Source organism: Apis dorsata, unplaced genomic scaffold (assembly GCF_000469605.1).
Source record: "Apis dorsata unplaced genomic scaffold, Apis dorsata 1.3 scaffold_840, whole genome shotgun sequence".
Taxonomy (NCBI): domain Eukaryota; kingdom Metazoa; phylum Arthropoda; class Insecta; order Hymenoptera; family Apidae; genus Apis; species Apis dorsata.
The window spans coordinates 456407-470559 of record NW_006263966.1 but is presented as its reverse complement, the minus strand read 5'-3'; the positions used below and the strand labels follow the sequence as shown (position 1 = coordinate 470559).

The following is a 14153-nucleotide window of genomic DNA, read 5'->3' as shown; positions in this document are numbered from 1 at the left end:
TTTTTTTTTTTTATCGTGGAACGAGTTTGATAAGGGAACGTGACGCGGTTATGGATAAGAGAATGATCGTATTGTAGTGATAGTTCGTTGTTAGTTAACTCGCACGCAGAAAATGTTTGACAAAAATTCGCGATTGACTTTTGAGAACGAAGCTTTCGTGTCTGGAATTGTGATTTCATGGGATTAAGATCGTTTTAATTCTTTTTTTGGTAAAATTGTTTTATTTTATTTAAGAAATAATTGAAGATTTTTGATTAAGATCATTTCAATTCTTTTTTGGTAAAATTGTTTTATTTTATTTAAGAAGGAATTATTTAATTGAAAGAATTTTTGATAGGGCGTGTATAGACGTTGATATCGAGTTGATGGAATAAAAGGAATATTATTGGCTTTGTGAATGCAAATAATTGATGTAAATTGATTTCTAATTTCAAGTAAGAATGGAATATTTTATGAGTATATCACTCTAGTAAAGTAAAATTATATATTATAATAAATGAATGATAATATTCAAGAGTTATTTTTGAACAAGAGAGAATAACTTTTCATTCGTGACGTTATTCCAATGATAAAAGAGAAGTTTTTAAATGTATATTATGATTCTTCAATAAATTCTTTAACGACAAAAATCTACATTGTAATATATCTACATTTATTTCACATGCATTTTTACGTATGAATGACAATCCTATTTTTATCATCATGCGTTGTAATAAGACGTTCGAATCCTATATTTTATTCAAAGAATTCTTCATTTCGTTGAACCAATTTTAAAGGATCATATATTTCTATATAATATAATTTAAGAATGATATGAACCAATCATTTTTCACCGTTTCGGTGAATTATCGAATCGTAGAATCGTAACCGTAAAATATCATTTTCCTTCAATTTTAGTCTCTTTCCGATGTCAAGATATGAAAATTGAAAATATGGAGCGAAATTTAATAGACCGATCTCTCCAACTTTTCGAAAATTGTTCCAAGAGTCGAATTCATCGACAAAAAATAAATATGGATTCGAATCATTTCAAAGGCTAAATCTTAATGTGCATACGTGGCGTCTGCTGGAATCGCAGATTCATCTAGGTAAATATTAAATCGTACGAGGTTCGATGATCAAACTTGCCCTTTGTTTATATAGGTTCGCGTTGTTGAATTTCATTTCGGCACTGTAATTGCATTTGTTTCGATGACAAGTGCGGAGTCATGTTTGTTCATAATTATAATCCACGTACTGTGCACATGAATTTGGTTGTATGCACATTAATATTATAACATTGCTCTTTTATTCGATGACGAATAAAATCTCTAAGTGAGGAAATAAGAAGGACCAAAATTTAATATAAACGTGAATTATAAAATTTATCGAAATTACGACTGTTTCTGAAATTTTCATTTTTTTAAATTATTATCAAAACATTTTTTAATAAAATATTGATGTCACAAATTTAAATCAATTAAACAAGTATTTACACACAAATATTTATCAAAAGTAAACAATTTTTATTTTCGAATAATTACCTTTCGATATTTATTTATTTCAAAATTAAATCGTTTGTTTAGAATCAAATTTAGATTTAACTTATAATTTGTCAGTTTAATTTACCCTTCCTCTAGCAATATCTTACCTGATCTATATCCTATTCTAACATTTCCAACATATTCGACGTATCCAGAATGTGTGTATACATACATGCTTATAATATTAAATCTAAATAATATATTATATGTAATAATTGCTTATCTTGTTTTTAATGAAAAAACATTTCATGTGTATGCAGAGCAATTGTTATTTTTTTTTAGCAATTCTGAATATGAAATTAATTCTTATAATTTTAATATATTTTTCAACTTTATAATAGAAGATAGAATATTAAAATCGGTATTTTCGAGATAAAATTAGCTGGTAAGATAGAAAACTTTTGCAATGAAACTAATTATATACAGCGTGCACGAAGTAGCTAGGAAATAATAAGGGATGATTCTGGAAATTAAACGTTTATTATAAACAATTTGATTCTTTTTTTTTTCTCCATAAATAAATTAATATTTTTAATATGCATACTTTCACGTTACTCTCCTAGAAAATTTCTCCTTAAATTTTCCATCTACTTCATATTCGCATGTTCCGAGTGTACACACACTCGTCTACATATCCAACATTAAAAAGCCTCCACGCGTATTTTTCCTGTCGCGGCCATTTTAATTTTCCGCCGTCGCACAATACCGAAATCCATTAAGAACCTCCATAATTGCAGCCAGGCAAAAGCCAATCAGAGGGCCCGGATCCATCTTGAAAAACATTCATCCCTTATAATTCCCTCTTACTTCTACCACTCCTCCATCCTTCTCCTTACACCTCCATTGTCCGATAATTCGTTCTCCTCGCGCCCCAACGAGATTTCCATCGAAATTAATCGACTTTAATGAGGCATATAACCTTCCTTCTACCCCCTCCTCCGATAATTATTTCTAACGTTATCAGCCGAGACCGATACCGGGGAGGGAGGGAGGGGGAAAGGGTTTAAGAAAACCAAGGGAAAACGACGGGTGCGTTTCAATGGGCCGCGAATTATTCAATTATTCGAAGCCAATTTACTCGACGAGGAACTCGAGAGGTGACGATTGCACGGGTTTTATTTACAATTATCGATAATTGAGTACGCGCCCGAATCGAGCCAATCGAGTCTCTCCCTCTCCCTCCTCTCCCCACCTCTCCCGTCTCCTTCTCTTGATCCATCGAATGGCGGTTTTCGTTAAATCCGTCGTCGTCCCCATTTCTCCTTTCGTCTTCTCGTTTCATTTTCCCCGCGACCTCTCTTTCCCTGCCTTCCTTGCCGGCCGATACTCTAATCGGGCGACCGATTAATTATCAGCCAGAGCAGGGAGAGAGCGTGGGAGTCGTGAATAGATGCCTCGCGGTTTAATCGTATGCATGCCATTCGAAAATCACGTTCCAGGACGGGTCTCGATGAAGGAACTGGGAACCATCGGGGTTGTACTATCATCCCGTTCGTGATTTTCGGCGATGTATTTGCCTGAGATTTGAATGGATTTTGGATGGAAATGAATATGTCGAATAATTTCGATTTTGTAGAGAGATTTTTTTTTTCTTTTTTTTTTTTTGTGAAATTGTGAATGGAAGGATAATTGTTGTTTTTCGTAAGTATTAATTTTGATATTTCTCTTCTTTTCTTATATTGTTTCCTCTATGTTCCGAGATTATGAATTTTGCCGAAGAAATTAGGGATTCGTTGAAAAATTGATTTTCACGATGTATAGCTGAGAGTTTGCAGCACGATAATTTCGAATGATGGATAGTTATGTGGCATAATTTTATAGGGGAAAGGTGTTATGAATGGAGGTTTTTGTATGAGAAGTATTAGTGATTAAGTCGTATTTGGTAGATTTTTCTTTATGGAATACGAAAGAAAATGAAAGCGTATTTAAAAAGATTGCAGCTTTAAAGCTATTTAAAGCTTAACGGTCGCGTTAACGCAATATTTCATTTCGATTATTTTTTTTTTTTTTTTTGAATTTAAAGCGCAGAGATAAATCAAAAATATATAATAAATTTTGCTCACTCGAAGCGACTAAATCATTATTTTGGAGGTGTGAAAATTTATCAAGTATACACGAATTTTATTATTTCCCATTTGGACGCGAATGAATAATGGATGAGAGTTTATTCTACGCGCGAAAATCAGTTAAAAATGTAGTAGAAAATTTTTGTTCAAGAAAATTAAGTTTGCAGATATTCAGTTAAGATATATAAAATAATGAACGAATCTAAAAATTTAAAAATGAATTTTCGAATGAAAAAATTCTTTTTTTTTTTTCACTTATTTTTGCATATAGAATAACGTACTATCATTCATACATTCGTATTGGTCAAATTTATCAGTACTTGAGTTATATTTTCAAATTTGATATTTCTGAAAATAAGAAACAAGTTCGAATGAAACAATTTTATTCACTCATCTTCGATTTATTTTCGTGTTAAGAATTTATCTTCGCTATATTTTTCACATACGTAATGACACGTTTTAAATATAACTATATTTTTCTTTAGATAAAAATCAATATTAATTTTTCCAAAATCATTTGCAGCCTTTAAAAAAAATAAAAAATAAAAAACAAATCTGAAACCAATCAACCTGATTGATTCGATAGTATTAGTATTAAAAAAATAATTACTATCTTGGTTCATTTCCCCTAAAATCAATATTCGAGTCATTCGAGTAGTTCAGTAATTGCGTGAACAACCCTATAGGCCATATGACGTTTATATAGGAAATTTGACATGATATGATGCGATATGACGTGGGGTTATACGACCTGTCATAATTTAAAGCTATCTGAAATTCTTCATCGATTGCAGTATGTTTTCTCTCTCTTTTTTTTCCCCTCTCTTTACAAATTACGATACTAACGTCATTAGCTAACGAGAAACAACTTTGCAACAGAAACAGCAGTTTCTCTTCGGGATACTTCTTTAAGAAGCATGTAAATATTTGCAATAGCAAAAGTAAAAAAAAAAAAATATTGATGCAATTTTCTTGTTAAAATGAGCTAATTTATCTTATGAATAGAATTAGCTCGATTAAGGAAATAAGAGTAAAATCTATAAAATTAAAAATTAAAGTTTGAAAGTAAAAGAATTAAATAAGTAAAGTTAGAATACATTATAAAGTACAGAAGAAAAGTTATGATAAATTCATCTCTATTGATTTTTCATTTTTCACGCGATCAAGTGACTGAAAGAGAGTACTTTAAAATGTTGAAAAAGTTAAAAATTTGACAAGTGCCAAGATATAATGATTTGAATGATGAGCATATAGGGAAATAATTTCATACGTGCGATTTAGGATGATAGTTTTATATATTTATATAATATATGGATAAAAAACTTTTAGAATAAATAATATTTATTAAATAAAGAAGAAAAGTCTTCAAAAATTAATATTTTTAATATTATAAATAATTTTTTTTATTTTGGTTGAAAAGAGCGATTTTGAGAACTGACACGCCATGTAAAAACAATGGCCTTATTATTTCTTTTTTTTCTGTTTACAAAAGATTTTTTTACATGTCCACCTTTCATTTCTTTACACACGCTTGACATCTTCACTAGAATTACATATTCATTAAAAAATTTTTTAAAAATTATTTGCTTTGGTAAAAAATTGCTTATAATTTTGAAAATATTTTCATTAATAGTTATTATAAAGGATATTTTTTTCTTCATTTATCAGATATTATTTATCATAAGAATTATGAATCTTTCTTTTTCATCAGTTTATATACATATGTTTATGTGTATAACAATATTTTTATATGATTATAACTAAGATTATATTGATTTTATTGTGATAAGATTTCTATATACTGGAAAATTTCTTTTTTAATTTCATTTATTGTTAACTTTAAATTTGTTTATTTCTGTCTATTTGGTTCGAGTTCGTATGAATTCTATTTTCAATTTGATTTACTGGTTTCCATTCAAAAATAAAATTTCACTAGGAAATTTTGCCAATTTGTAAAAATTGATGAGAACTATGTAACCAATCAACGAATTTCGGTATATACGTGTAGAGAGATTTATATCCGTATTTTTTTTTGCTTCGATTTTCGATATTATCTATATATAATATTGATAATTTTTTTTATTAGAATATCGAGTATTAAAAATCTCTTTCTTGCTACAATTATATATTCTATTTATCTTTATTTTGACATAGTTTCAAGAGTAACATATGACAGGAACGTAATCTCGTGGATTTATCTTAATTGTTTAATTTAGTGCAAAAAATATACATAGAATATAAAAATATAAATAGAAAAAGTTATTAATTTGTATGTGTCTTTATAAAAGATTTTATATTTTAAAACATTTATTATAAATATATATATGTACTACATAGTGATGTAGTAATTATATATATATATGTGTAAGGAAATATTTTATGAAAAATTAATTAGTAAAATTAATTGAATTTGAAATAAATATTTCCTTATTAATACGTTTGTAATTGTATTTCATGTTCTATATTATCGTATTAAATTATAACAAAGAAATTTAAAAAAATAAAACTGTAAATAATATAAAATAAAGAAGCAATCTAAAAGAATTAAATTAGGATCTCCGAAATTATCGATATTCATGGATTATCTTAATATATTATAAATTTAAAAAAAAAAGAAATGAAATTAGAACAATATAAAATAAATAAAAAATATATAAAAGGATTAAATGATCTCCGATATTAATATTTACAAATTATATAATTTTGAGGTTATGGAATATCGAACAATGAGAAACGATTGAACAAGATCCATTATTTCTTTGTGATCATACAAGTTTCTAATTGGTACAGTATATCGTCAAATTTGCACGACAGAGAGATTACATTCAGCTTAACATTTTCTCCAGTTAAATAACGTTTAAACAGCTCACCTGGACGCGTATGTTTGTTTAATTAATTCAAGTCTCACCGGTTAAATTACTTTTCAAAACGATTGAAAGAACCGTCACGATAATTAACAAGTTGCAAAACAGAAGAAAGTTTGTCCATTATCTTCAACACGTAACGTTATTTAGCGTATTAAATTTTTCGCCTGGCACGTAACGAAGAAGTTTTTTCGCATAGGGAAACGAAAATCGTTAATAACATGGCGAGTAAAAAAAGAAAGAGGAGAAAAGAGTTCGGTAAATGGTGAGAAACATGAAATTCTTATTTTATATTTTTTTTATTATACCAAGAAATTTATATTCATATTCAATTTTTTGCTAACAATTAATTAAATTCGTAATAAATTTGGTTTAATGATTATTATCTTAGAATATTTTTCTTGAATTAGATTTTTATTTGGAAATTAGTAATACATCTAATTGGATTATATCAATTTCTTTAAAATGTTTTATATAGATTTTAATTTAATAAATTTATCTAATAAATTTTATTTAATAGTTATTTTAAAAATATTTGTCAGTCAATTTAGTTTTTATCTTTTGAATTATTAGAATACGAATTTCTAAATATATTTTATTTATCTAGTAATTGATTAGATATATTACTCTTTTTAAAATGTTCCATTTAGAATCTCGCAATATACGGTGAAAACGGAAGTTTTTATTGTTCTTTCTAAAATCCTTGCGAGAAAAAATAAATTAGATCTGATTCTAGATCTCTATAAAAACATACAAGCTTTTCTAACTTTATTTGAATAAAGAAAACACATTATAAAATACTAAATATTGTTAAATAATGCAAAATTTTCCTCTAGATTTTTTTTTTGTTTCATTTTATCTGAAACAAAAGAAAAAATAATTTCTTGAAAAATCGATAATTGTTATTAAAATTTAATTTAATATATAATAAGTTTAAAACGATATAGTGGCTATAATTTATTTTTCATTTCAATCTTTACAACTGATTCTTCGATAAAACCATTTAAATCAAAATATTAAGTAGTAACACGACATATTTCATGTTTAATTATCGTAATGAAACTTAGTCTACAACGATAAGCGAATTCTGATATAATTAACTATCGCAATATGGCGGTTTGTGAAAACTTTAAAACGGTGCCAGAGGTATTCCTGTAATTCCATATTAGTTGTACTAATTGAATATCGCGAATCCTAATAACGACTCCCAATGGCTCGATTATGTTACCTGTACAAGCTGTATCGTGGCATGCGGAGATGGCTTCCGGAATGGATTTAGCACGCGAAATCGATAAAAAAATATTCATATAAACGTACGTTTTATTTGGTCTTGTTGCAACAAATTTTGCGTTCCAATATAAAAGTTGTTAAACTAATTTTAATTTTAATTAAAAAAACCGGTTATTCACGCGAAATTAGCGATTTAATTTTATTGTAGTTCATATTGCAAAATATGCATAAGCAATTCATGATATATTTATAATATTAAAAATTTTAAAAATAATATTTATAATTTAAATTTAAAATTAATATTAAAAATAATATTTATAATATTAAAAAAGAAAATTAATTAATTAATTAGGAAGATAAACTTATTCCTTATATAATTAATTTCCTTAAACAATTAAAAAATCTGAAAATACCAAATTAACAAATGTATCATTCCTACCATAAAATATGATCCATATCCTATTATATTTCTACTATTTCATAAATTGATCGAGTGAATTGATCGACGCTCATAGATTATTCAAACAATTTTAATTTCTTCTTTCCAACAGATGAATTGACCTGCAACGGGCATTCCAATTTTTACATTCAATTTTTATCGCGGAGCTTAGTTTGAAAAAACCCTAAATTGGCAAAGTAGAATGGCGTTTATTAAGATGAATTAATTGAGTGGCACGAAAATATATATTGCCAATCTGAATTGATCGACGAAATTTAAGGTCTCTTAATACTAGCTTCGTTCCTCTCAACTCTCTCTCGACCTTTTCTCTTGCACCCTCGATCCGATATCATCGAGTGGTTACATAGCCGTAATTAACGAAAGTTACGATAACGAGAGGATTTCGCGAACTGATAAGCAGAAAAGTTGCGCAGTTATGAAATCGCTGTGCAATTGCTACCGTTGAATGAACGGTATTACAAAAATAATTTCTTTGGATATCCTCTTGAGCATTAAATTTTCTCGTTTCCTTCGACTAAATATAACAAGAGGATTATCATAGAAATGAAACTGTTACACGTTACATATCCGACGGCTGTATAACTAATTAAACGTTAAATTAGTACGTGGAAAATTTTTAGAAGATTTTTGTTCTTTGCTGAGGTCGGTTTTTTTAAGCACGATGTAGATCACGTTACATGGAAGAGATTTTGAATGGAAGTCTAGGAAATATAGGAAAAAGAGAGGATGTGAAGAAAATGGAAAATATATTATCATCGATAGTAGTGATAACGATACTTTTTAATTATTTTATTCTTTTCTCTTGATCCTGATGCTAATTTTAATTATTATTGTGTAACACGATGCATGATTAACATTTTAGATAATTGAGATTTTTGATAATGGCGTTGACTATAGATTTAAATTAGGTTACTGAAATTTTGCATTATCCTATTTTTCTATCCATTAACTTAATTCTATTATTCAAATGAGATGTGCTTGCAATTTTAATGCTATGAACGATTGATCGATGTTGACAGAATTGGAGAGTGATCGTATAAGTGAAAGTCGCATTACAAATTTTTTAATGGAAATATGGAAATAATTTTAATCGATATCAATTATTAATGTTCGGTACGATGTTGTCGAAGGATAATTATCAATGATTTATAAAAATTATAGAGAATTTTTGATGAAAATGAAAAAAAAAAATATTTCCAATGGATATCGAATCTTAAATAATAAATGATAGAATTCGATTTACTTACTGTACAGTTTAATTTTCCCGTCCATTTCCCCTAATGAATTTCTCGCAACGCATCGATACGATCCAAAATCTTGAGGTTGTACGGATTTTATAGTAAGCTTCATAGTGATCTCGTATCCTTTTGGAATTGTCTCAACCTTATAATTATCTACAAACAAAAATACGAGAGATTTTGTTAATTATTGAATCATATTTAAAAAATAATTAAATAAAGAAATTAACTCTGATTAATAATACAAGTAAAATTTTTGCATATTTCGCATTGTGTATAATTCAAAAAATTTTCTCCAAAAAATATTTTCACGATAGAAAGAATATACGTGTACAAGATGATCCACGTTTAATTGTGTTGAAATAATAAATCTGAAACGATTGAGGACAGATAAACATTTCAAATGGAAACATTAAATTATTTGGAATTGACATTTGATTTGATATGTGTTTATATACACTGAAAATCGAAGTATTTGAAAAGCTTCTCCTGAAATGAAATCGATATTTCTATTCTTTTTTGTACAAAACAAATTGACACATTTTTCTCTAAAAACAAAAAATATCAATTTGGATATAAAAGAGAAGAATAAAATTTTCATCTATCTTCTATTTGATAATAATTATAACCTCAGAATATCCCGTATAAAATTATTAGAACTATAAAAATTTTATAGAGAAAACCAATGCACTAATTACACAGTCTAATAACATTTTTTTTTTTTTCTAAGAAAAACATATTCTCACGAACAATCGTTCTTCGTAATTGAAAATCTCGTTCAATCTCTACCCACGTTGTTCGTACGAAGAATGCAATGAAAAAGTGCTTGATAAGACTCATCACTCGCGAATTCCGCTATTAATCCCGTGGTGGTGTAATTGCTCGTCTGTTAAAAACCTAATTCGTTTCATTTCTACGAGATGACAACGATAAGAATGTGATCGTCTATTTCGAGCAATGAATGTTGAATGACATAAAAAGAACTAGATTAATTTTAGTTATTTTATTCCTTGATGTAATCAATATCATTTGGCTACGAGACAGTTGCGAGAAATATGTGAAAAAGTAAAAGATTATAAGTTATGTAATAAAAAAGTAGACAATATAAGATTTTTTCTGGTTCGTGAGATTTTTAATTTTAATTTTTTAAATCAAATGTTTAAGAAATTATAAATGTTTAAGAAATTGTAAATGTAATCGATCGATTTCACTATTTGAATATGGCGCCTTTTTCTGTAAGATTTAAATGAAAAAAGATTATAAAATTTTATTAATTAACAAATAAAATAACTAACAAAAATTACATGTAATATCATAACGATATAAATCATGATATATTATATGTAATTTTGAAATTATTTTATTTTATTTTTTTTTTCTCATATATTGAATATATAATTTCATGACTTTCTATTAGATATAATATAATTCTGTGTAGAAACAAGAAAATCGAGTGTATATTTAAAATCTAATTTAATTCAAGGAACTATCATAAAATCCAGATCAAATTTTAAAAATTTTCAATATTAATAATATTATAAAAATCGTAAAATACGTAAAAAAATAATTTTTATTTTTTTATTTTCCATTATATTTGAAGAATTCGGTATAATTCAAATAACGGAGAAAGATTGATTTAATTTGAAAATCGATTTAAATTGGTTTATAATCTTTAAGGGATTAACTATAATATGAGAATACAAAAAAATTGTTCTTCCAATTTTATATTTTGTAGAAACACACATGTTCTGAAGACAAAAATATGAAAGAATAAAAAACTTTTATCTCTTTTGCTGTTACAACATTACGTGAATTGAATATACCATGCTTTTACATGGCTGCCATTTTCTAAATTTCACGAATAACCTCCATGTTGAAATTCGTTCAATGTTCTGAAAATGCACATATACCCATTTGCTTATCAGCATATTTTCCTTGCTTGGTATTTTAATATGTAACTTCTTCTACATATATTCGAGCATTCATCCTCGTGTATTTTTTGAACAATATTAATATTTTTTTCTAGCCAGACGTGACGCGTGAAGACATAACGTAAATGAAGTTTTATTATGCTTTGCTAGGAATACGTGGTTGGAATGAATAAAAAAAAATTTAGGTTAAATATTATAATGATAAAAATTTTTCTTAATGACTCTTCATTCTTAATTTAAGGAGCTTAATTATCTATTTTTATATAAATTCTGCATAAGAAATAATTCAAATTATAACTTTTTCAATATAGAAAATATTCTACATTATGACAGCCTATGTCTTCCGTGTATGGTTCTCTAGTTGATATTTGAAGTCTTTTTTATTATCAACAAAGTTTTTGCAAAGAAAAATATCGCTTGAAATTACCGCAAGAATTTATTAAGCTGTATTTCTCATATTTATCTGCCGCATTTTTTGGCCACCTTGTATATAAAGAATTTACACACAGAAAATTATTCGAATAGCAGTTCGTTATTTTTCCATCAAGAGAATACAACAGTGAGAAAATACTCATATTTCGACTTGTTAAATATTGTCCTTTGTCCCAATAACAAATCTTTCTCTCTCTTGTTATTTTTACTGCATGTCACGTAATCCAGACACCGCGATCAACTTCCAAATACGCCTGAACTGACAAAGGATTAACCGTTTCCGCAAAAGCTTTTCCGTAACCAAGGAATACGATCATCGAGCCAGGACGATTTTACCCATGTGTTACTGCGTCATTTTCCTTCCTTTTTTTCTCTCTTTCTCTCTTTTTTCTTTTTTCTTTTTTTTTAATCCCCTTTTCTTTGTTTCGTTCTGCTCAATCCGTACGTTTAACGAGTTTCTGTCACGCAACGCGTATTTTCTCATGAAGTCGACGTATCAATTAATTCAAAAATAAATGCGCGGTCCGCGGCGCGATTAAAGATGGCCGTGATTCGGTAACAAAAAGGAGGAAATTAAGATACACGCGAGAGAGACGTGTTATTAATTTTCAACGCGTTAACAATTAACTCGAAGGGGATAAAGCGGCACGCACGCGCTTCGTTGTTTCACGTGCGTGCCCCTTCACCACCATCCCCTCTCTCTCCAATTATCACGAAAGGATATTAGGCTTAAAGGCGAGACAATTATGTTTGATTGACATAATTAAGCATTAGTGTCATTTAGCAATAAAGTTGTATCCCGTCTTTCGAAGATATTTGAGATAAAAATTGAGAAAATTTGTTTTCGAGGATGGATAAAAAAATTGATGAATCTGTTTTGAAAAATATTTAGAGATGTAAGTATTTTTGTTTCCTTTTTAAGGAATAATAGGAGAATAATATATATGATTATTTGGAATTTTTAATTATCAGATTTAAATTTTCTTTATTAAAATATTTGTTGAATGTATCATATTGGAGAGACAATTATTTTATAATATTGTAGATCTCATAATTGAAATTAGATTTCTGTTATGAGTCTTTTAAGAGAGGAAGAAATTTATGACAAAAATATAATTTGAATTTAAAGATTACTAATAAATTGTTAAAATTGCTAAAAAAAATTACATTCAAAAATTTCTATTCCAGGATAATAGATATATTTCTTATAAAATGATGAATCATTGAAAAAATTCATCGTTCGAAAAATTGTGAATTACTTTAATATATGTAATATATATCTATATTAAAAAATTAATTTCTCTCTCGTTATTTGAATAAAAGAAAATAAAAGCATGTGTTCTATAAAGAAAAATTCAATATTTGCATACCATTCGTAATCGTTTCGTTAGACGGCCTAGTCCAATAAGTGATTGCTGTTGGATAAGCCTCGCTGTGACATTCTAGGACGAGCGTTTGACCCTCACAAGCGCCAACTAACTGGTTTTCAATCCATACCATTGGCTGAACTGCGAACAGAATTTCCATTAATATTTCATGCACCTTGTATCTACATATGAAATCAAAATTTTCTACCGTTAATTGCTTCCTTCGCTTGTACACTCGACTAAACGTTTGATAGGTATAGAGAATATAATAGATTTTGAGAGAGTTGCATTAATGAATTTATGTGGTGATGGATTTGTACTTAAATATTAATAACGTACAAAGTGATTCTGAATTGGCACTAAATTTACTGAAAATTAATTATAGAAATATATGGTAGAAGTAAGTACTCAAAAACCTCGTGAATTTCTATTAAAATTTTAATAATAGAAATTAAAATATAATTGCATACAATTTTTAATAAGATTGTTCTTGTTACTTTTTATACTTTTTTTTTTATAAAGTATAAAGTATCTAACTTTTTCAATTTTTCGAAAATCTATACTAAGATTCTTGAACTGAGATTCTTTTTCAATTAAACATTTTATGTTTTAAAATTTATTTTTATTTAAACGAAAACTTCGTGAAAAAATCATGAGAAATAAGTAAATATTATTATATCATTAGATTTTTTTATGATCATAGATTATTTTAATTTCATCCATCATTTTCTATATTACTCATCCCATATATTTTTTCAAAGACATGTAAACTTTTAAGAAAAATTCACAAATCATTACTTTAAAAATAATATTCCGTAAAACTGAGAGAAAATTCAAATTTTCTTTCAATTTTATAAATCGTGATCCAATAATTCCCTTATAAAATTCACATCAACTAACAAATTCTACAAATGAAATAAAATCACAATTTCCAATTATCAAAGAAAACTTTTAATATCGTATAATTTCACTTAACGCATAATTACTAAAAAAAAATCCAAAAGGTCAATTTACAATTTATATCTGTCCAGCAGAAATCAAT

The 14153-nt window shown here is 27.4% G+C and overlaps 1 protein-coding gene across 1 annotated transcript in view; it reads right to left on the bottom strand.

Annotated features, from left to right (window-relative positions):
* LOC102680486 (lachesin-like) overlaps positions 1-14153 on the bottom strand; it is a 176061-nt gene that overhangs the window by 7391 nt on the left and 154517 nt on the right. The window contains exons 6-7 of the mRNA XM_031514016.1: positions 13115-13286; positions 9391-9537 (exon numbers count right to left, since the gene is read on the bottom strand). Of these exons, the coding sequence (XP_031369876.1) occupies positions 9391-9537; positions 13115-13286 (319 nt within the window). The remainder of the gene's footprint in view (positions 1-9390; positions 9538-13114; positions 13287-14153) is intronic.